This window comes from Globicephala melas, chromosome 20 (assembly GCF_963455315.2).
Source record: "Globicephala melas chromosome 20, mGloMel1.2, whole genome shotgun sequence".
NCBI lineage: Eukaryota > Metazoa > Chordata > Mammalia > Artiodactyla > Delphinidae > Globicephala > Globicephala melas.
In genome coordinates, this window is record NC_083333.1 from 17,805,898 (window position 1) to 17,829,025 (window position 23,128).

The 23,128-nt window shown below is 38.7% G+C and overlaps 1 protein-coding gene across 3 annotated transcripts; it reads left to right on the plus strand.

Moving 5' to 3' along the window:
- Positions 1–701: 701 nt before the first annotated feature.
- ZNF624 (zinc finger protein 624) lies at positions 702–21,874 on the plus strand. 3 transcript variants are annotated; one of them, XM_030861357.2, is made up of 6 exons: positions 702–769; positions 5,274–5,362; positions 7,834–7,899; positions 11,366–11,492; positions 12,212–12,307; positions 18,389–21,874. In XM_030861357.2, exons 2-6 carry the CDS (start codon positions 5,276–5,278, stop codon positions 20,611–20,613), a joined length of 2,601 nt encoding a protein of 866 aa, XP_030717217.2. In that variant the 5' UTR covers positions 702–769; positions 5,274–5,275; the 3' UTR covers positions 20,614–21,874. The 3 variants fall into 3 exon arrangements, with proteins under 3 accessions (XP_030717217.2, XP_069900575.1, XP_060147124.1); XM_070044474.1 differs by lacking the exon at positions 18,389–21,874 and adding an exon at positions 12,814–12,943; XM_060291141.1 differs by lacking the exon at positions 702–769 and adding an exon at positions 8,157–8,244 and having other exon boundaries at positions 5,312–5,362.
- The last annotated feature ends 1,254 nt before the right edge of the window (positions 21,875–23,128 follow it).

Here is a 23,128-nt window from a genome sequence, read left to right on the forward strand (position 1 = left end):
TGGGTTTCGATCCCTGGTCGGGGAACTAAGATCCCGCAAGCGGGAAGGGAGGAAGGAAGGAAGGAAGGAAGGAGGGAGGGAGGGAGGGAAGGAAGGAATGATTAGAGAGGAAATTGTCTCACCATTAAGGGAAGCTGCTCTAGAAGCCTTGAGGATTCTGTGTGACCCAATGTGGAGAAGATGGCCTTTAGTCATTAAAACCATGGAATTGAGGCAAGGGAAAACATGCATTAAAAATAATAATAATGCTAACATTTAATTTATTATTTTTTTTATTAGTATGAGCCAAGGAAAGAAGCTCAAAGACCCAGAAATTACAATGAAGGCATTACGATCTTTCTATCAAGAAGTTTAATGACAGGCAGAAGCCTGGACACGCAACTCCCCCGGACCCCAGCGTCTGGGGCTTTAATTTGTTGCAGGAGATTCTCTGTTCTCTCAATGGCTTTCTTTCTTTAGTCACACGGAAGTGTTGCGAGGCAAGGGCTGTGTCATTCTTCTGTGTCGCTAGTGCTAGTGCTTGACACACAGTCGTGGCCTCTCAACCTGAAAGAACTTTTTAGGTCCACGAACTGTCAACGATGCCAATTCAAAGGCCCAGGCACAGAGGCGACGAAAGAGCAGAGTAGCGGCGCGGAGGATTCTGGGCGCCGTGGTCCCCGCCGGCTGCGCAGGCGCACTGCCGTCCGCGGCCGCCTGGCCGCCGACGCCATTGCTGGAAGAGTTCCCGCACTGCTCTGCGAGCGCCCTGTCCTCAGGCGGCCGCCAGGTAGTCGTCGACCCGGGCGACCGGCCGGGGCCCCGCCGCCCCTCCCTCGGCGCTCGGCGCTCGGCGCTCGGCCCTCGGCGCTCGCCTCCCGGCGGCGTCCGGGGCGGGGCCGCTCCCGGCGGAGCCCCAGACCCCGAGCTGACCCGCCCACCCCAGAGGGGCCTGGGGCCGACCTCCCTCAGAAGGCTGCGGCCTGGCAGCGCTGCGTCGGGGGGCCGGGCAGGGTGGGCGCGCCACTGGACCTTCCCCTCTTCCCGGGGCCGCGCCTGCACTGAGGGAGGAGAAGGGCGGTGCGGGAAGCAGGCGAGCTGCAGGAGGGAGAACTTCCATCCTGGGCTCTGCACCCGAGCGGAGGGACTGGGGTTCGATAGCGGCGCTCTGACCGGTGCCGCCCTCTCCTGCCTTTGGGAAATGGAGGCAGCCTTTCCTGCCGGCTCAGCTTCCAAATATGCAACACAGTTTGGGGAGTTTGGGGTTTTTTTTGGGGATTTTGGGCTGAACCGCGCGGCTTGCAGGACCTCAGCTCCCCAACCAGGGAATCCAACCCGGGCCAGGGCAGTGAAAGCTCCCAGTCCGAACCACTGGACCGCCAGGGAATTCCCGCAACACAGTATTGTTAACTCTAGTCGCCGTGCTGTGCATTATAGTCCCAGAACTGGCTTATTTTATACCTGGAAGTTTGTACCTTTTGACCACCTTCACCCATTTTCCCACCTCCTCCCAGCCACCAGTCTGTCTCTGTGAGTCTCGGATGTTTTGTTTTTAGGTTCCACATATAAGTGAGATTGCACGTTATTTCTGTGACTTGCTTCACCTAGCATAATGCCCTCAAGGTCCACCCATGTTGTCACAAACGGCAGGATTTCCTCCTTTTTTGTGGCTAATATTCCACTGTGGGCACGTGCCGCTTTTTGTTTATGCATTCGTGCATCAGTGGACACTTAGGTGGCTTCCACGTCTTGGCTGTTGTAAATGATGCTGCAGTAACAGGGGGTGCAGATACCTTTGTGAGTTAGTGTTTTCTATTCCTTCGGATAAATGCCCAGAAGTGGAATTGCTGGAAAATATGGTGGTTATATTTTTAATTTTTGGAGTAATCTCCATACTGTTTTCCATAATGACTGCACCAGTTTACATTCCCACCAGTGGTGCAAAGTGTCCCCTTTGCTCCATGTTTTTGCCAACACTTGTTATGTCTTGTCTTTTTGATAATAGCCATACTGACAGGTGTGAGGTGATATCTCATTGTGGTTTTGATTTTCATTTCCCTGATGATTAGTGATGTTGAGCACCTGTTCATGTACCTGTTAGCCATCTGTATGTACTCTTTGGAAAAATATCTATTCATCCCTGCCCATTTTTTACATCAGATTGTTTGCTTTTTTGCTGTTGAGTTGTATGAGTTCTTTTTATGTTTTGGGTATTAACCCCTTATCAGATATATGAGTTGCAAGTATTTTCTCCTGTTCCATAGGTTGCCTTTTCATTTTCTGGACTTCCCTTTGCTGTGCAGAAGCTTTAGTTTGATGTAGTCCCACTTGTTTATTTTTGCTTCCGGTGCCTGAGAAGTCATCGCCAAGATGGATGTCAGGGAGTTTACTGCCTATGTTTTCTTCTAGGAGTTTTATGGTTTCAGACCTTATATTCAATTACTTAATCCATTTGGAGTTAATCTTCGTGTATGGTGTAAGTTAGGGGTCCAGTTTCATTCTTTTGCACGTCACTGTCCAGTTTCCCCAACACCATTTATTGAAGAGACAGTTCTTTCCCCATTGTATATTCTTGGCTCCTTTGTTGTAAATTAATTGTAAATTTATGTGTGGGTTTATTTCTGTACTCTATTCTGTTCTATTGATCTGTGTCTTCTTTTTCCAATACCATACTGTTTTGATTACTCTAGCTTTGTAATATAGTTCAAAATCAGGAAGCATGATGCCTCCAGCCTTGTTCTTATTTCTCAGGATTACTTTGACAATTTGGGGTCTTTTGTGGTTCTATACAAATTTTAGAATTACTTGTTCTACTTCTGTGAAAAATGCCTTGCAAATTTTGATCATACTGGCTCAAATTTGTAGATTGCTTTGAGCAGTATGGACATTTTAACAACATTAGTTCTTCGAATCTATGAGCATGGAATATCTTTCCACTTAATGTCTTTAAGTTTTCAGTGTATGCCAGCCAGTCACTTCCGTGGTTAAATTTATTCCTAGGTATTTTATTCTTTTTTTAAGCATTTGTAAATGAGATTGATTTCTTAATTTCTCTCTGTGATAGTTCATTATTAGTGTATAGAAGCACAGCAGATTTTGTATATTGATTTTATATCCTCCAACTTTACTGCGTTTGTTCACTAATTCCTACAGTTTTTGGCAGGATTTGTTAGGGGGTCCTATATATAAAATCATGTCATCTGCAAATAGTGACAATTTTAATTCTTCCTTTCTGATTTGGTTGTATTTTGTTTCTTTTTCTTGCCTAATTGCTCTGCCTAGAACTTCCAATAATATGTGGGCTTCCCATAACATATATTATGTTGAGGTACATATCCTCTGTACCCACTTTGTTGAGAGTTTTTATCATAAATGATGTTGAATTTTGTCAAATGCTTTTTCTACCCCTGTTGAGAGGATCATATTATTCTTATCCTGCATGGTGTTAATGTGGTGTGTCACATTTGTTGATTTGCAGATGTTGAACCATCCTTGCATCCCTGAAATAGATCCCACTTGATCATGGTACATGATCCTTTTAATGCATTGTTGAATTCAGTTTGCTAATATTTTTTGAGGATTTTTGTGTCAGTGTTCATCAAGGATATTGGCCTATAATTTTCTTTTCTTGTAGTACCCTTGCTTGGTTTTGGTATCAGGGTAATGCTGGCTTCATAAAATGAGTTTGGAAGTGTTCTCTTCTATTTTTTGGAAGAGTTTGAGCAGGATTGGTATTTTTTAAACATTTGGTAGAATTCACCAGTGAAGCCATATGGTCCTGGATTTTTGTTCATTGGGAGAGTTTTGATTACTGATTCAGTCTCCTTACTAGTAATCAGTCTGTTAGGTTTTCTATTTCTTCATGATTCAGGCTTGGTAGGTTGTCTGTTTCTAGGAATTTATCCATTTCTTCTAGGTTGTCCAATTTATTGGAATGATCTATTTTAGATCAGTGTGTCTTAAACTTCAGTGTGCGCATATGAATCACTAGAGATCTTAACAAAAGGCTGATTCTGATTCGGTAGTTTCTGGAGTTGGGCCTGAGGTCTTGCATGTGTCACAAGCTCTCTGGTGGTGTTGATGCTGCTGGTCTTTATACTTTTGAACACAAAGCTCTTGGATGTGGATTCTTTTTTTCTTTTTTTCCCACTGGGCCGGATGTGGATTCTTAATGGAGGCAAATTGTACATATAAGGCAGGGACAGATTCAGCATAATTCGGCCTAGACTCCTTTGGGCCCCAAAAGCTCTACTGGGTAGTGAGAATGTCAAACTTTCTAAGAAACTCTTATTAAAGAGTAGAATTTCACAAGATTTGGAAAGCTCATTTCTCACTGTGCCACTGCCCTTTTATATGCCTTGCCGCATCATTCTGCAACCATGCACTTGTTAAGAGAATGTTTACTAACCTCAGGCTCTTGTTTTCAAACCAAACTCAGCATCAGCAAGGCCATATCTTTAACCAAAGACAGAAGGCAGAATCAATGCCTGGGGTATCTGAACAAGATCTCTGCCACCCTGTTTCTCCACAGTGTAAAGCCTTTATTAGGCATATAACTATTTTCAGTATAAAAGAACTACTGCTCAGTGCTTTGTGCATTGGATTCCACTTTCTCTTATATCATTATTGTTATCCCTACTTCCTTTCTATTTGGGTTTGCCTGATATAGAAAGGATAGATAAAGAGCTATTTGAATTTGAGATTGAGAGAGGCATGTACAAGACTTCTAATATCTTTTAAGTTTGGAGTTGTGGTGTTCTCTTTACATGGAGCAGAGGCCTGTGGAAGTTTTAGTGAGTTCACTCTTCCAAGGAAGGACGGGAAGAAAGAGATTACTGGATTATTCCACTGTTAGAGGAGGCGATGATTGTGGCAAGGGAAGAAGGAATTATTTTTCCCAGCAAGTTGAAGTAGTGGGGCAGGCGTGGCCTGGAACTAGACTGTTCTGGGACCCTACACAGCTTGGGTAAAATATCAGTAGTCTAGTTTTCCTAAGCCTCAGCTTCCTCACCGGTGGAATGGGAATTAGTTTCCATTGGGTGACATGACGGTCAAGTGAGAAAGTAGTTTCAAAGTTCCTTGTAAAATGTCTGATCTGCCAACTGTAACTACATTTCGTGGTATTAAAATCTCAAGCTCTACACTGGTAAGAATCATATTTCCTCGCCGATCGCGCAGGTTAATCTTGTGTTCTTTAGCAAGGTCATACTTATTTGTAATGTCAATGTTTCAACTTGGTAAGTCTCAGATTTCCAAGGCAGGATTGGTTTTCATGGCTTATTTCTCTTTCTTAGATATGTCTTTGCAGGACTCCACTCTTTCCAGAGAGGGGAGCCCAGAGGAAGAGATTATGGCTGCTGTGGTTTTTTCAGTTGGACCTCTGGTAAGTTGGGGTTTCCTCTGCTTCTGACCTGTTGTCCTGCTTTGAGAGCACGACTACTTTTCCTGAAGTCGTGTGACTTGACCTCACCCACACTCCCTTTGGTAACTGAGTCAAGTTGTTTGATCCATGAAAATTTGGTTCATCATAGTAAAGCTTGTAATCTATAGGAAGATTCACTATGCATATTGAAACAAGTATCAAGACACGTAATCTTGCAGAAAAAATCTGTGCTATCTTTAGATATGATAGGCAGTCTGGAAAATTTACTTATGACATTAGCTTTGTATTGTTCCCAGGAAATTTCAGTTATTTATGGGGTAGTAGAATGGATTATTTTCCAATTGGAAAATTTTGTTTAGGAAATTTTGAACAAAACAATACATGTGCATACATATACACACCCTTAGTTCATAGGGACCATTCCCCTTGTGTCCACTCTTAGTGTTCTCCTCTTTTCTACCCATTAAGAAGTGATCAAGCTTAATAGATGACATGGAGAGAAAGAAGATGTTTAAGACACAGTGCTTGGCTGTAGGGTGCTTACAGTCTCACTGAGGTAAGGCATACAAAAGAAATAGTTACATAATTTATTTAGGTGAATGATAGTTACTGAGCAGTATGATAAAGCCGATGAGTGCTTTTGTAAGGAAAGAAATGGGATATTAGTATGGGCTGAATCGGTTATGGAAAGCTCATGAGGATGGTTAGATTTAAGCTGGTACCCAATTACAAGTGGGATTTAAATTGTTGTAAATTATTTGTGAGGGTACTTCAGGTGAGAAGGCAAGGCTCTGAGGCAGAGAACAGTGAGTGAGCCAGTGATTCAAGATGGAAATTTGTGAAAGATAGGACTGGAATTTAGATAATTCAGCTGAATCTTTTCATGTTTCCCTGAAGACATTTAAGTGTATATATGTATGTGTGTGTGGATGTGTTTGAGGTGGGTATTAATGTGATTAAAGCTGTGTTTTAGAAGTGACTTTTTGAAATAGGAGATTCAGAAGAAAGGTAGTACCAACAAATATAATTTGTTACAGAAATTATCCATAATAACTTGTAGTAGTGATCTTTTATTTTTTGTAGCAAGAATATAAAACATGTAAATAGTTCTTAGACATACCCTTGAAAAGATAAATGAAAGCCAAAATGTTTCACTTTATCAGTAGATCTAAAGTATTTGTCTAGTATAGGCCAGATCAAACACATCTCTAATTATCAGAGGTTGAGGTTCACATCATCCTTAATTTTTTGGAAGCTGAATATTTGTACTTTTTTTAAAAATTAACATTTATTTTTGGCTGCGTTGGGTCTTCGTTGCTGTGCACGAGCTTTCTGTAGTTGCAGCGAGTGGGGGCTACTCTTCGTTGTGGTGCGCGGGCTTCTCATTGCAGTGGCTTCTCTTGTTGCGGAGCACCGGCTCTAAGCCCGCGGGCTTCAGTAGTTGTGGCTTGCGGGTTCTAGAGCGAAGGCTCAGTAGTTGTGGCGCACAGGCTTAGTTGCTCCGCGGCATGTGGGATCTTCCCAGACCAGGGCTCGAACCCGTGTTCCCTGCATTGGCAGGTGGATTCTTTTTTCTTTTTTTTTTTTTTTGCGGTATGCAGGCCTCTCACTGTTGTGGCCTCTCCCGTTGCGGAGCACAGGCTCCGGACGCGCAGGCTCAGCGGCCATGGCTCACGGGTCTAGCCGCTCCGCAGCATGTGGGATCTTCCCGGACCGGGGCATGAACCCATGTCCCCTGCATCAGCAGGCGGACTCTCAACCACTGCACCACCAGGGAAGTCCCCTGAATATTTGTACTTTTTAAGGTAAGAACTTGAAAGGGAAGAACTAAGATAACATTTTTCTCAATGAAATTTAATAGTTCTGTTACCCATAACTTTTAAAAATCTAAAATCAGTAAGTACTACTAGAAGGTATAGTAAAATTTCATTTCATTTATGAAATCAGGTCTTTATAGGCATATAGTGTCTAATATTTGGAAGAAAGCAATGTTGTGAGAGGTCCCTGAAATATTCTCTGAAAGAGTACTGAGACAGGCCCCCCCAACCCCCAGACATGATCTTTCAGTTGTAGAAAACAGATGGTGTTAGTAGGTTTTGAATGTTATTCTTGAGCAAGATAGATTATTTCTGAGAAACAGATTTCATCCTCATAGGAAAAAGAATTATGTAGCATCTAAGATCCCTTATTATAAGTTTATTTTTGTTTTGATAGGTTATTTGTTAAAAGTCCCCTTTAAAAATTATGCAGTTGTATCTTTCTCAGTCTTGTGTGTGTCATTGTCTCAAATGAGGTGAAAGAAGATTATGTTTGGATGTTGCTATGGGACCTTAATTTCATCCCTGAATAATACAGTACAAGAGGTGATCTCATATACACCGCATCCACAGTGGACTGGTGGTGCTTGCTGAGACTCTGTTGTAGGTAATAGGCAGCCTGTCACTGAGTGATCTTATCCTGTATCCCCTTAGAGTCCTGAAGTTCCCCAGCCAAATGAAGATCTTCACCTTCAGGCAGAAGAACAAGAATTGGTAAAGGTAATACTTGGCATTGTATCTAAGGGGAATGAAGAAACGGCATCTCTTTTACTGCACTAATTCTTAATGTTCCAGCACATTGCAAGTTCACCATAAGAACCATCTGGCTCGTTAGGTGTGGTAACCCCAGGGCTGGTAGCGTCATTTTGACAGATTTTATTTCTCTCAGTGGTAGCAGCTCTAATTTGACAGATGGTCACATTATAATTCCTAATGATAAAGTATCCTGTATCACATACTTCAATTCTTGCTTGCAGAGCCTCAAGGTAGCCAGAGGTGAGAGCTGAGGGCCTTCTTAGATTTTTCCTGGGGCTTAGCTCCAGATGGGAAAAGAAAACAAACGCAGTAAGTTCATTATAATTTGAGTTTTGTGTGAAGTGATTAACAATATTAACAGTTTATGAACTGTCATTATCGCTCACATTAGCCATGTTTTATTGTTAGTAGAATTATATAAAACATGCTTCACAAACTTTGAGGTCCTAATAAATAAAAAGATTTAAACCATTTGATAAGCATACATATCTGTATGGCAGAAAAACACTCCAGAGGAAATCTGTTTCTTCCGATACAGAGCATACCTTAGCCAAATACAGTCTAACTTGAGACCTTTGCCTGATTAGTCAGCTAAGTAGGGTTCTTAATTTACCAGATCATAGAGTATAGTGCTTATGAGTTTGAATTTTGGAACCAAACTGCCTGGATTTGAATCGAGACTTTGTGTCTTCTGTGAACTTAGGCAAGGCACCTAACCTCTCGATGCCTCACTTTCCTTATCTGTAAATAGCAGCTTCCTTATTGTGAAGATTCAATCATTACATTAAAAGCCTTCGTATCAGTACCTGACAAATAATATGAACCATACTTACACAAAAGTAGAGAGAGTAGTTTGATGAATCCCATTGAACCTTCAACACTTAACACCCATGGCAATCATATTTCATCTGTAATACTACCCTCCCTCACTGGTTTTATTGAAGCAAATCCAAGACATTATATAATCTCATCTATAAATATTTCATTATATATCTATAACAGATTATTTTAGTTTTAAGTATAATACCATAATTACAGCTAAAAATGAACAGTAAGCCTTAATATTATCACATATTAATTTGGTATTTGTTTCCCCAGTTGAGTCATATTAGCTGATATTGTCTCTTAGGTCACTTTTAATCTAGAGGTTTCCCCCTCCCTCTTTTTTTCCCTTTGTAATCATTTATTGAAGAAACCAAGTCATTTGTATTTTAGAGCTGTGATGTCCAATACAGGAGCCACTAGCCACATGTGGCTGTTGAGTACCTGAAATGTGACTAGTTCAAGTTGAGATGTACTGTTAACTTAAAATACACATCAGTAATACAAAAAATAATGTAAATTATCTCATTAATAATTTTTGCATTGATTGCATGTTGAAATTATATTTTGTACATATTAGACTAAAATATATTATTAAAACTAATTTCACCTGTTTCTTTTTATTTTTAATGTGACTACTAGAAAATTTAAAATTCCATTTGTGACTTGCATTATATTTGTTGGACAGCATTGATTTAGAATTTGTCACAATATGGATTTTATTTATTGCATCCCCATGGGTTTTTTTTAACATGCACTTCTGTCTCCTGTATTTCCTTTATATTGTTAGTTAAATCTAGAGGTTTGATCAGATTCAGATTTTGATTTTTTAAAAATTTTTTGGCATTGGTATTTCATATTTCTGGTATCTACTACCAGAAGCTACATAATGCCTAGTTGAAGCCTCTTTGGTGTGTTAGCCACTGATAATCCTTTAATTCATTAGAGGTATCAAAATGGTGATATTCTAATTTTTTCATTCCATGTTCACATATTAGCTGGAGTACTTCCATAAAGAGAAACCTCCCCTCATAGACCATCTGATTACATTTTATTACTGTGCAAACTATATGTATTTTGCATAGGAAAAGAAGGGCAAAGGGTTAATTCTTTCTCTTTATTTACCAGTGTCCAGGCATTCTCCAAAGATGATCAATGAGTATCCTTAGAGTTTTATAGTGAAATCATAATTTTAAATGTATTAGATATTTTTGAAGCCCACTACAGTTATTGTTCTTATGGATGTTCAAATTGTCCCATCTTTGGCCAGTGAGAGCCTCTTGAAGTTGTCTCACAAGTCTCAGACATGATCCTAGTACTAGTCTTTGATAGTTTTCTTGCTTTTTTTAATTTTTTTTATTTTTTGCGGTATGCGGGCCTCTCACTGCTGTGGCCTCTCCCGTTGCGGAGCACAGGCTCCGGACGCGCAGGCTCAGCGGCCATGGCTCACTGGCCCAGCCGCTCCATGGCATGTGGGATCTTCCCGGACCGGGGCACAAACCCGTGTCCCCTGCATCGGCAGGCAGACTCTCAACCACTGCACCACCAGGGAAGCCCCCTTGCTTTTTATTTTGACAGAAAGTTCCAAGCCCTGGTTTCTTGTAGCAGAAAGTAATCTGTAGGGGCCACAGTCTAGACTGCATAATGGTACCTTTTTGGTTATTGTTTCTAAACCTATTGAGTGGCCGGAGATAGGAAGTATGTGGCCTGTTTTCCTTAAAATACTTCATGAGTTTATACCGATATTTCCCATGCAATATTGGATTGTACATAATCTCATTGTACATAATCTCATTGATATTACATTTATATCTTCTTTCTCCCATGTCAAATTTATTAGTTCTCAATGATATCAATACTGATTTGCTTTATCCAACACTACACACGCAACAGTTACAAAATAACGTTTCCATCACTGCCACCAACAATAATGATTAGTTACTGAAAATGTGTTGTTTAGTTTTTTACAGTTCTTTTTCTCCTCAGGATATATCTCACAAGAGATATACAGAAAAATTACTATGTTTTAAAGATACTCAAAATAGTTCCTCTCTGATGAATGTGTATGCTACCAGCTGGTTTCATTTTACTTTTAATATTTAGAAATTGCTTTTTTATTTAGTTTTTCTTTTATAATAATATATTTACATGGTTCAAAATTCAAATCTAAAAAACAATAAATATTCAAGGGAATCTAGCTTCTATTCCAGTCCTCTTCACTCTGTTTCCCCCTTCCTCCAATAGATAACCAACCATTAAAACAATTTAATGGCTCATCCTTTGATTTTTTTTACAAGCACATATACATATATTTTATATCTTGACCAGAGAAGCTCCCCAAAGTCCCACAATTTCTTATTTTTCTTTCTCAGATAGATAGCTTATAATCTACAATCTGAATGATAAACTGTGTTTTTTATTAAGCCATATTTTATAGAATAGAACTGAAAAAGAGTTGATATTATACATAAGGCAGGATTTTGAGGGAGGAAAAATGATTTGGCTGGAAACTACTAGTTTTCTAGTTTTCTTCCCCAGTTTTGTATGTATTAATCTGCCTAATAGGTCTAACTGTACAGTCCCTGAGTGATCTCTGTATTTATTTTAGGAATCAGTGACATTTAAAGATGTGGCTATAGACTTCACATTGGAAGAGTGGAGATTGATGGACCCTACACAGAGGAAACTGCACAAGGATGTGATGCTAGAGAATTATAGGAATCTTGTCTCCTTGGGTAAGGGAAACCTCCAGGTTTATGTATCTGCCCACTGGGCCAGGTTTACTGAAGATACAGACCCTCTAAAGTACTTAACTGAATTTTGGGTTAGAATTTAAGCGTTAAAATCTCATAATCTTAGGGGCATATTGTTGGGAATTATGCTGTCTCTTGCTCTTAACTCAGTGGTTCACCCATTGTAGAGTAAGAAATACATATTTCTTTGGAATCTTGGAGATTATTGACAGTCCCTCCTATTTAAGACTGTTTTTTCTAGTCACTTCCATAAGACTTATCAGTGTCTCTAGAAAGAAAGGAACAAATATGTCTATTTTCTTTCTAAACTGAGGTTATCTCCAAATCTGGGATCATGTTGAGCTTCTTTGAGGTACCTTTGTAATTCTCTACAACACTGCTGTACAGTAGAGTGTTCTCCTGTGATGGGAATGTTTTGTATTTGTGCTTTCCAGTGTAGCAGGCTCTACACTGTGGCTGTTGAGAATTTGAAATCTGGCTAGTCCAACTGAAGAACTGAATTTTAAATTTTATACAATTTTAACTAACTTAAATTCAGAATTAAATATCCGTAGGTGGCTATTGTCAGCTGCATTGGACAGTGCACCCCTAAAACTTCTTGTGGTAACGACTCTGCACAGAAGATCAGGAGCTGAGACTGAATTTGGCCCTAGTTCTTGCTCATAGGCACAATCAAATCCTATTCATTTTTCTCTGAACAGGGCTTGCAGTTTCCAAACCAGACATGATATCTCATTTGGAGGATGGAAAAGGACCATGGGTGGTAGTGAGAGAAACTTCAAAAACCCGCTATTCAGGTGAGTTAATAAGAACCAGGAGGATGGGATTTCTTTGAAGTCAGTAGGTCATGGATGGAGCAGAACATCTGAAATATTTTGGGAGTTATCTTTGCTCAAAGCTATCTCAAAGGAAAGGATTCTCCCCCTCTCTTCCTCTCTCCCTACACCTCCCTTCCTCCCTCCCTCTTGCCTTCCCTCCCTCTCTCCCTCTGTTAACCTCTCCTTTTCCCTCTCCTGCCATCTCTGCCCTCTACTTCTAGTTCCCATCACATCCTACTTTACTTTCTTGGGAACATGATTTTCATAATTGTTCCTTCCTTCAAACATGCATAAAATATCCCTTTCAGTCTGTCTTCTCCATTTAACCTTACACTTTTCTCATTTGTTTAACCATTATTTGATATCTCTTCCTTCATTAACTTTCCTGAAAGTGCTTTCTTAAGGATCACCACTGATTTCTTTTAAGCTAAACCCATTGACTAATTATTTAACTTTCTTCACTTGCATGCCTGCTGAAACTTCAGAGGAACCCTCCTACTGTCCTCCAGAATCTTAACTAATTGAGAATACAAACAGTAAATCAGTTGAGAATCAAAATATAGTATTTATCTATTTAACCAATATCTATTAATATTAAACAATCAATATTTAATACTTATCTGTATACTGTGAACTGAGTTAAGTACTATGTCTACAGCAGTAAGATGGACCAGGTCCCTTCTCTCATGAAGATTAAATTTTGAGAAATAGATAATTGACAAGTAAATAAACAAAAGCACGCTAAATAATGGTCATAATAACTTAGCCATGAGGATACGAAAGAGTAACTTGGATGGGGATGAGGGTGCCTCCTTCAGATAGTGTGGTTGGGGAAGGCTTCTGAGGAGGTGACACTTGAAGAGTCAGAAGAAGCCAGCCAAGGCAAGAGGAGAAGAAGAGCATTCCATGCAGCAGAACGTAATGTACTGAGTTCTAGAACTCTGAGGAAGCTGCCTGACTGAAGCATAAGGAGAGAGAGACTGGTACAGAATAAGATAGTCAGACAGGAGACTGCCTATTCAGGACTCTGTGGACCATGGTAAGGAGAGTGGATTTTAATCAAAGTGAGTGTGAAAGCACTGAAAGGTTTTAATCAAGGATCTTTGGGAAATAACCCTGTTCATGGAAATTGAACTTAAGGGCATAAAGCAGGTAATAGTAAAGGGGTAGTTAAAATAGCCTAGGCAGGGATGTCCCTGGAGGCGCAGTGGTTAAGAATCCACCTGCCAATACAGGGGACACGGGTTCAAGCCCTGGTCCAGGAAGATCCCACATGCCACGGAGCAACTAAGCCTGTGAGCCACAACTACTGAGCCATGTGCCACAACTACTGAAGCCTGCACGCCTAGAGCCTGTGCTCCGCAACAAGAGAAGCCACCACAATGAGAAGCCCACACACCGCAACGAAGAGTGGCCCCCACTCGCTGCAACTAGAGAAAGCCCGCGCCACAACAAAGACCCAACACAGCCAAAAAACATTTTTTTAATTAAAAAAATAGTCTAGGCAAGAGACTACAGTAACTTTGATTAGAGTGATGGTGGAGATGGAAAGGAATAATGGATTCTAGATCATTTGCATATTTATTTTATTGTGATGCCATCCATAACTTGCACATGTGTTACATATATTATTTTTATATCTCAGATATTATATATGTATTTTTAGAGAGTGAGTGAAAGGTAGACATTGGAGATAGTTTCGATGGCTCTCTAGAGAAAGCCCCCCTCCATATGAAGAGGGAAGGAGAAATGGGGCAGTGGCTGGAAGAAAGAAGAAATAAAAAAAGAAAACTTTTATTTTTGAGATGGAAGCTTTTCTGACGTGCTTAAGTGCTGGTAGGAATGATGTTCCAGTGGAGAGGGAGAAATTGATGTTGCAAGACAAAGGTAGGGTCACTGGAGAACTAAAGTGTCTGAGAAAGTGAAAAGGGATAAAATCACGAATGGAAAAGGAGAGATTTACCCTTGATAGGCAGGGAGGCCACCTCTTCTGCAGTAACACTAGGCAGGATGGAGAAGATGGGAGCAGATATAGGTCAACTGGTGGTGAGAAGATTGAGACATCCTATGATGATAGCTTCTTTATTCTCAATAAAATACAAAGCAAGGCCATCAGCTTACAGTGAGGACAAGAAAGAGTTGTGAGGGACTTCCCTGGTGGCACAGTGGATAAGACACTACATTCCCAATGCAGGGGGCCCGGGTTCGATCCCTGGTCAGGGAACTAGAGCCCACATGCATGCTGCAACTAAGACCCAGTGCAACCAAATAAATAAATAAATATTTAAAAAAGAAAAAGAAAAAAGAAAAGAGTTGTGAGAGAGAGGAAGTTAGAAATTTCATGGAATTCACTGGGGAAACCATGTTGGCCTAAAGCTTTTATTGAGGAAGGTGTTTAATTACAGCTTCTATTACTTTTGTAGTTGTAGGACTATTCATATTTCCTATTTCTTTTTGTTTCAGTTTAATAAGTTGTGTTTAGGAATTGATCTACTTAATATAAAATTTAAATTTAGGGGCATACTATCCTCTGTTTATCTTTTAAATGACTCTATGGATCTGAAGGGATGTCTCCTTTTTCATTCCTGATACTAAATTTTTTGTCTTCTCTCTTTTATCTTAATCAGTCTTGCTAGGATTTATCAATCTTATTTGGCTTTTAAAAAATAATTTTTAATCCTTGCTACTGTGTCTTTGATTTCTGTTTCATTACTTTCTTCTCTTTCATTATTTTTACCTTCTTAGGGTTTAATTTGCTGATCTTTTCTAACTTCTTGAGTTGGATACTTATTGATTTTAGCCATTCTTTTTTGCTAATGTATTTAAGGCTATCAAGACTGCCATACTTTTTTTTTTTTTTTTTTTTTTTTTGCGGTATGCAGGCCTCTCACAGTTGTGGCCTCTCCCATTGTGGAGCACAGGCTCCGGACATGCAGGCTCAGCGGCCCTGGCTCACAGGCCTAGCCGCTCCACAGCATGTGGGATCTTCCCGGACCGGGGCACGAACCCGTGTCCCCTGCATCGGCAGGAGGACTCTCAACCACTGCGCCACCAGGGAAGCCCTGCCATACTTTTTTTATGTAACACCTTCATAATTATTGAGTTCAAAGTATTTGCTCATTTCCATTGTGATGTCTTTGGCCCTCAGGTTATTTGGAGGTATTTTCCTTAATTTTGTACCATATGGGGATTTTCTAATAACCTTGTTGTTTTAAGTTCTACTGTGGTCAGAAAACATTCTCTGTATGATTTCACTCTTTGCAGGTTTCTTGAAATTTGCTTTGCCACCTGGCCAATTTTTGTAAATATTCTGTGTGCACTTGGAAAAATGTGTGGTATATAGGTACTGAGTGCTGTTCTAGATATGTCAGGTTTGTTAATTATGTTGCTGAAGTCTATCTTCTTGCTGATGGTCAGCTTATTCTATCAGTTACTGAGAAATATTTTTTTAAGTCTCCCACTGTGAGTACAGATCTGTCTGTGTCTTAGTTTTTTAATTTTTGCTTTATGTATTTTGAAGCTGTGTTCTTAGGTAAAAACAAAGTTAGAATTGTTATATCTTTCTGGTAAATTGGATATTTTATCATTATGAAGTGTCTTCTTTATCTTTGTTAATTGTTTTTGCCTTAAAGTCTATTTTGCCTGATACTAATATTACTATAGCATCATTCTTTTTATTGTATATGTGATATATCTTTTTTTATCTGCTTACTGTCATCTTTTATGTATCTTTGTATTTTATTTTTCTTATAATTGCATTTTGTTAATTTTTATTTTAACTAATCCGACAATCTGTTTCTTCTGGAGTTTTTAATCCATTTTGTATATAATACAATTATATAATGTTTAAATCTACCCTCTAACTGTGAGAGTATCTTGCCTTTTCTATATTCATTTTCTTCCCATTCATGCCTTCCTTTTGATTTATCATCTTTTATTTTTCTATTCCCCTTGTAATCAGTTGGTAATTATAAATTTTTAAGTTATTTGTTTAGTGGTTACAGATTTTCCCAAACAGTACAAGAATCTTGAACAGCTTATTCAGTTTAACCTCAATTATACATTATTGAAGTTATGTATTTTAATTCTATATATGTCAAATCTCATTATTAATTTGTATGCAGTCAATATTCATTCAGATTTACCGATGTTTCCCTTCTCTTTCTCTTCATTCTTTTCTTCATTTCTGAACTTTTACCTAGGATTATTTTTCTTCTACTTAAAGAATGCCCTTTAATATTCTCTTTTATTCAGATCTGCTGGTGTTATATTCTCTCCATTTTTCTTTTTGCCTAAAAAAAATTCCTGTCACCTTAATTGAATTGGACATTTAAATGAGCTGGGTTTTAGTCCTTGGGTTCTAGAGTTTTCTTTTTTGGTGACCCTGAATTCAAATCTTTGTCTAGCCCTGTGAATCCATTGAAAGTTCCACTTACCTTGAGTTTTAAAGTCATAAAGCCATTTTACTAACCACAGAAGATTTTGGTTCAATTTTTAAAAAACATTTAGATATGATTACCTGGAAATAAATTAGAAACTTATAAGAAGTTTAAAAGTGTTTTAAAAAGTAAAATATTAAGTTCACATATACAAACAAATTGTTAGACCACCACCCCCAGTATAATTGTTTAAGAAAATTTTGAAACTGTCAGAAATGTTCTAAAGTCCCGTAAAAAGGTTGCAAAACTACCCTTGATAATAGTAATTATCACTATTTGTAATATTCACAACTGTATTAATTTTGACTAACTTGTTCAACCTACTTTCTGAAAACTCAAAGTGTCTTCTTCCACAAATGTTCTATAAAAAGTTACATATAGAAAAGGATATTTTTTAAAAGGAATGTGTGTGTGTATATATATATATGTAAATGTATAACTGAATCACTTTGCTGTACAGCAGTAATTAACAACATTGTAAATCAACTATACTTCAATATAAATAAATAAATTTTGTTAAATAAAAAATAATTTACTGGGCTTCCCTGGTGGCGCAGTGGTTGAGAGTCCGCCTGCTGATGCAGGGGACACGGGTTCGTGCCCCGGTCCGGGAAGATCCCACATGCCGCGGAGCGGCTGGGCCCGTGAGCCATGGCCGCTGAGCCTGCGCGTCCGGAGCCTGTGCTCCCCAACGGGAGAGGCCACAACAGTGAGAGGCCCGCATAACGCAAAAAATAATAATAATAATAATAATTTACTAAATCAAAAGAAAAAAAAGGTACATATAAGGACTTGAAAAAGCTATTCTGACAGGGAAATTTGAGAAAGCCTTCACAAAAAAGCTACTGAACAGGGCTTCCCTGGTGGCGCAGTGGTTAAGAATCCGCCTGCCAAAGCAGGGGACACGGGTTCAAGCCTTGGTCCTGGAAGATCCCATATGCCACAGAACAACTAAGCCTGTGCACCACAACTACTGAGCCTGCGCTCTAGAGTCCGTGAGCCACAACTGTTGAGCCCACATGCCACAACTACTGAAACCCATGCACCCAGAGCCCATGCTCCACAACAAGAGGAGCCACCACAGTGAGAAGCCTGCAAACTGCAACGAAGAGTAGCTCCCACTCGCCGCAACTAGAGAAAACCCGTGCACAGCAGCAAAGACCCAATGCAGCCAGAAATAAATAAAATAAAATAAATTTTTAAAAAATAGTGAACAAATAATGAGAACAAGTAGAAAGTATTATTTAGGGTGAATGTCTGGTTTGTGGAGTAAGTGGAAAGCAAGGAAGTAGTTACAATTTAGGAAGAATGCTCTCTAAAGAATTTGACTCTAAAACGAATGAGAAAAGGAGGAAATATTTGAGAAACTTGGATTGTAGAAGGGTTACCACAAATGAATTTTTTAATAGGATAAAAACTCCTTGAATTTACTGCGTTGGTTCTTTGCTCAATCAGCCTTCCTTAATGCAATCTCCTCCTTCCTAGAAAAAAGGGCAATTTGCAAGCAGTTAAAAACATATATTCATTATCAATTCAAGCTTCCCTTCTGTTTTCCTGTTTAGTGTGATGTCCTCAATCTAGGAAATAGGAGTCATTTGATTTCTCTCTTTTTTCCTCCCAGAGTTGGAGACCAAACCTACAACCAAGAATGCTATACCAACAGAGAATATTTCTGAAGAATGTTTATCACAGGAGACCATAGTAGAGAAACTCATAGAGAATGGTCTATGGGACACCAAAATGGGAGGATTATGGAAATGGAGTGACAGGATATGGAGATTGCAAGATAGTCAAGAAAGTCATTTGAGTCAAAGAATAGTTAAACACAAGAAAATTCCCACTCTTCAAAAAGGCTTTAGATTTGGATCTGTTCTTTTTCCAGAACCAGGAGTTATCACAGAAGAGCCCCACAGCAAATACCAAACACATGAGGAAAATTTTACAGAGAATTTAGATTTGATTACAGATACCCATCTGGGGAAGAAAATGTGCAAGGATACAGAAGGCAACAAAGTCATAAGCCCTGCTTCAGAACTCACTTTAGAGAAAAAAAACAATAATAAAGAAAAACCCTATAAATGTAGTACATGTGAAAAGGCCTTCCGTTATAGGTCATTACTCATTCAACATCAGAGAACTCACACTAAAGAAAAACCTTATGAATGTAATGAATGTGGGAAAATGTTCAGCCAGCCTTCATATCTTAGTCAACATAAAAAAATTCACACTGGAGAAAAGCCCTATAAATGTAATGAATGTGGAAAGGCCTTCATTGCTTCTTCATCCCTCATGGTGCATCAGAGAATTCATACTAAGGAGAAACCTTATCAGTGCAATGTTTGTGGAAAATCGTTCAGCCAGTGTGCCCGCCTTAATCAACACCAGAGAATTCAAACTGGAGAGAAGCCCTATAAATGTAGTGAATGTGGGAAAGCTTTTGGTGATAAATCAAAACTTGCAAGACATCAGGAAACTCACAATGGAGAAAAACCCTACAAATGTAATGATTGTGGGAAAGCCTTTAGGAATAAGTCATATCTTAATGTACATCAGAAGACCCATACTGAAGAGAAACCATATAAATGCATTGAGTGTGGGAAATCTTTCAAGAATACCACAATCTTTAATGTTCATCAGAGAATTCATACTGGAGAGAAACCCTTTAGATGTAATGAGTGTGGAAAAGCCTATAGAAGTAATTCAAGCCTTATTGTACATATAAGAACTCATACTGGGGAAAAACCCTATGAATGTAATGAATGTGGGAAAGCATTCAATCGTATAGCAAATTTCACGGAACATCAGAGGATTCATACAGGAGAAAAACCCTATAAATGTAACGAATGTGGGAAAGCATTCATCAATTATTCATGCCTTACTGTACACCACAGAATGCATACAGGAGAGAAACCTTATAAATGTAATGAATGTGGAAAGGCCTTCATGCGTTCTTCATCTCTAATTATACATCAGCGAATTCATACTGAGGAGAAACCTTATCTCTGTAATGAATGTGGGGAATCTTTCAGAATAAAATCACACTTAACTGTACATCAGAGGATTCATACTGGAGAGAAACCATATAAATGTACTGACTGTGAGAGGGCATTTACCAAGATGGTAAATCTCAAGGAGCACCAGAAAATTCATACTGGTGTGAAACCCTACAACTGCTATGATTGTGGAAAATCCTTCAGAACTAAGTCATACCTTATTGTACATCAAAGGACCCATACTGGAGAAAAACCATATAAGTGTAATGAATGTGAGAAAGCTTTCACTAATACATCACAGCTTACTGTGCATCAGAGAAGGCATACTGGAGAAAAACCCTATAAATGTAATGAGTGTGGGAAGGTTTTCACAAGTAACTCAGGCTTTAATACCCACCAAAGGACACATACCGGGGAGAAACCATTTAAATGTAATGACTGTGGCAAAGCATTTAGCCAGATGGTACACGTCACAGAACATCAGAAAATCCATAGTGGAGAGAAACCCTATAAATGTGATGTCTGTGGAAAAGCCTTCAGGAGAGGTTCATACCTTACAGTGCATTGGAGAACACATACTGGAGAAAAGCCCTATACATGTAAGGAATGTGGGAAAGGTTGTATTACTCTATCACAGCTAACTCTACATCAGAGAATTCATACTGGGGAGAGGCCCTATAGATGTGAAGAATGTGGAAAAGCCTTCAGAACTAACTCAGACTTCACTGTACATCTGAGGATGCACACTGGAGAAAAACCCTATAAATGTAGTGAGTGTGGAAAAGCCTTTAGGAGTAGCTCAAGCCTTACTGTACATCAAAGAATACATCAGAGAGAAGCTCAATTAATATAGAGGACAGAAAATTATCATCCAGATATGACAAGAATCTTATAAACTGTATATTTTATGAATGTGGGAAAATGTTCAGGAGCAATTTGCCAGAAAGTATACACTTCATAAATATAAGAATGTAGAAAAGCAATTGGTCATATTAAATCTTAGAAGTTATAAGAAAATTCATAATAAAAAGGGCAAATGAAAGCCTTCATCCAAATTTCATATTTTATTCATTTAACAAATTATCTTCGATGAATTGCCTATTTTTTTGCTGATTTTCCTATTGGTTTACATTTCTTATAAATCTGGAGGTGCCCTTAATATATTTGAGATATTAATCATTTGACATATGTGTTGCAAATGTTTTTCTTAACCTCGTATTTGTCTTTGTACTTTTTTATGTAGTAAAAGATTTTTAAGTCTTTAATTTTTCATAGTAAAATATTTACATCTTTTCCTTTTTATATTCTTTATTTACTCTTTTAGCAATCCCCAGGTTATATATAGTCTCCTAAATTTGTTTCTAATATTCTGATAATTTTATTTTTTACATTGAAGTTTTAATCCATCTGGACTAGATGGCTCTTCATAGAAGAACAACTCCAAATGCATTAACCTATGAAAATATTATGAACCTAAATAAACAATACTCAGGGAAACGCAAATTGAAACAACGAATGATATATTACTTCCACTTCATGGAGTTGGCGAAAAGAGATCTTTTGCTAGTGGAGTTTGGCAAACCATATACTCTTATCAAATGGTTATATCAACTTATATTTCCACCAGCAATCTAGCGGTATATATTTTTTTTAATTCTTAAGTAAAATTTTAAAAGCACTTTGACCCAGCAGTCTCACTTTTGGGGAATCTGCCCCACAGAAATAATAGCATCAGTGCAAAAGCATATGTATAAATAAGGATGTTTATTAAAGTATTGTTTGTAGAGACAAAGAAGAAACCCAATTGGAGACAAAGTGAATGCCAATTAATAGGGGAATGGGTGAATAAATTGTGATATAGCCATACCATGGAAAAGTATAAGAGTAATTTTTAAAATGAGTTATAGCTACACTAGTTGACTTCAAGGTATTTCCACAATTTTTTGATAAGTAATTGCTTTATTACAGAGATGTATATATACAAGATTTCATTTTTGTTAAAGTAATGGTCACATGCATTTATGTATGCATGTGATTAGATGAGCATGAAAACAAGTATGGAAGAATATACATCAGGCTGTTAATATTGGTTACCTTGAAGGGAGGGAGAAGAGGAGAAGCAGTGATATAAGTGGGGGGGGGGGGAACTAGGAAAATAGAAAAATGTAAATGCAGTATGTATGGTATGAAACTATGTATTTGTGTGAACTTTTGATAGCCATGAATGAAGGGAGAGTCTCCAAAAAGTTAATGACAGTTGTTTTAGATTTGTTGCAGAATCCAGTGTTTTTTGTTTGTTTTACCTCTCTCTGCTGTTCTATATTTCTCAGTTTTTCTTTCCAATGAGCATGTAATATTTATATAAACATGAAAAACCTATTTTTCTTGTGAAGCTAATTTACTAGACACCTGTGATACCCCAGGAATTACCCTAGGTGCTGGATATACCTTGGCAGGGCAGGAGTGGTCATGGATCTAAGAGCATGGAAACTGGTCTTGGTACCACCTAGATTCCAAAGAAGTTATCCAGCACTTCAGGACCCCCCCCCCAACCCTCTCAGTTTCATTTGGAGGAGGTAATAGAAATTTCAGGTAGATGAAAAACATATCCGAGAATACCTGGAAATTGTGTCCAGGTTATAGACCAGAAGACTTGCAAGCTTCAGAGACAAGTTCCACTTTCAACATGGCACCAAAGGAAAGATCACAATGGTGTAAAGGTCTGTGTACAGCCCCGCAGAACACTGTGTGATGGAGTATAGAGAGGGAAACAGCCACAGACTCCAAAGTCCATGTATAAAAGCTTGGAAGTTCTGGAAATACTAAGAGAGTCCTGGAGTCAAAATGGGAACCCAGAGGCTGTGACCCTGGTACTGGAAGGCCCTAAGAGACCGTGGACCTAACATCTGAAAAGGACAAGGCATGTAGAGCTACACTTCAGTGGAGACTGAAGGAAAGAATATCAAATACTCCTCCCACAATGCTAGGATAAGTCTTTAATATTGGGAAGGGGATATTGGGTGACTGATGTGAGCTGTCTCCCATTTTAAAATGAATAATTTGACATTGTGGTTGAAATGACTATTTCTGATTGAATTATAATAGTGAAATTTATTAACTATTACCAGGAGATGTATCTACTTTGGACAAAATGTACCACTTTCTGATTGGAAAGTTTAAGGGTCTGACCTTGAAATACTATCCTTGAGAAACTCTATTGTCAAACAGTCTACATGACTTGATGTCAACTTTTTTGGCTGCTCGTATCTACCTTCAAACCCTCACCACACATAAACCCCGTCTCCCTTCCCTGCCTTAGAAGGTAGAAGAGGAGTAAGGTCAGCAGGTTCAAGTGACATAAGAACTGA

What these genes read in the sequence shown, in the direction of transcription:
- ZNF624 (XM_030861357.2), top strand. Translation starts at nt 5,276, where the DNA reads ATGTCTTTGCAGGACTCCACTCTTTCCAGAGAGGGGAGCCCAGAGGAA. An exon ending in TAGGAATCTTGTCTCCTTGG is followed by an intron (nt 11,493 to 12,211) that starts GTAAGGGAAACC and finishes TTCTCTGAACAG; the next exon opens with GGCTTGCAGTTTCCAAACCA. An exon ending in TTCAAAAACCCGCTATTCAG is followed by an intron (nt 12,308 to 18,388) that starts GTGAGTTAATAA and finishes TTTTCCTCCCAG; the next exon opens with AGTTGGAGACCAAACCTACA.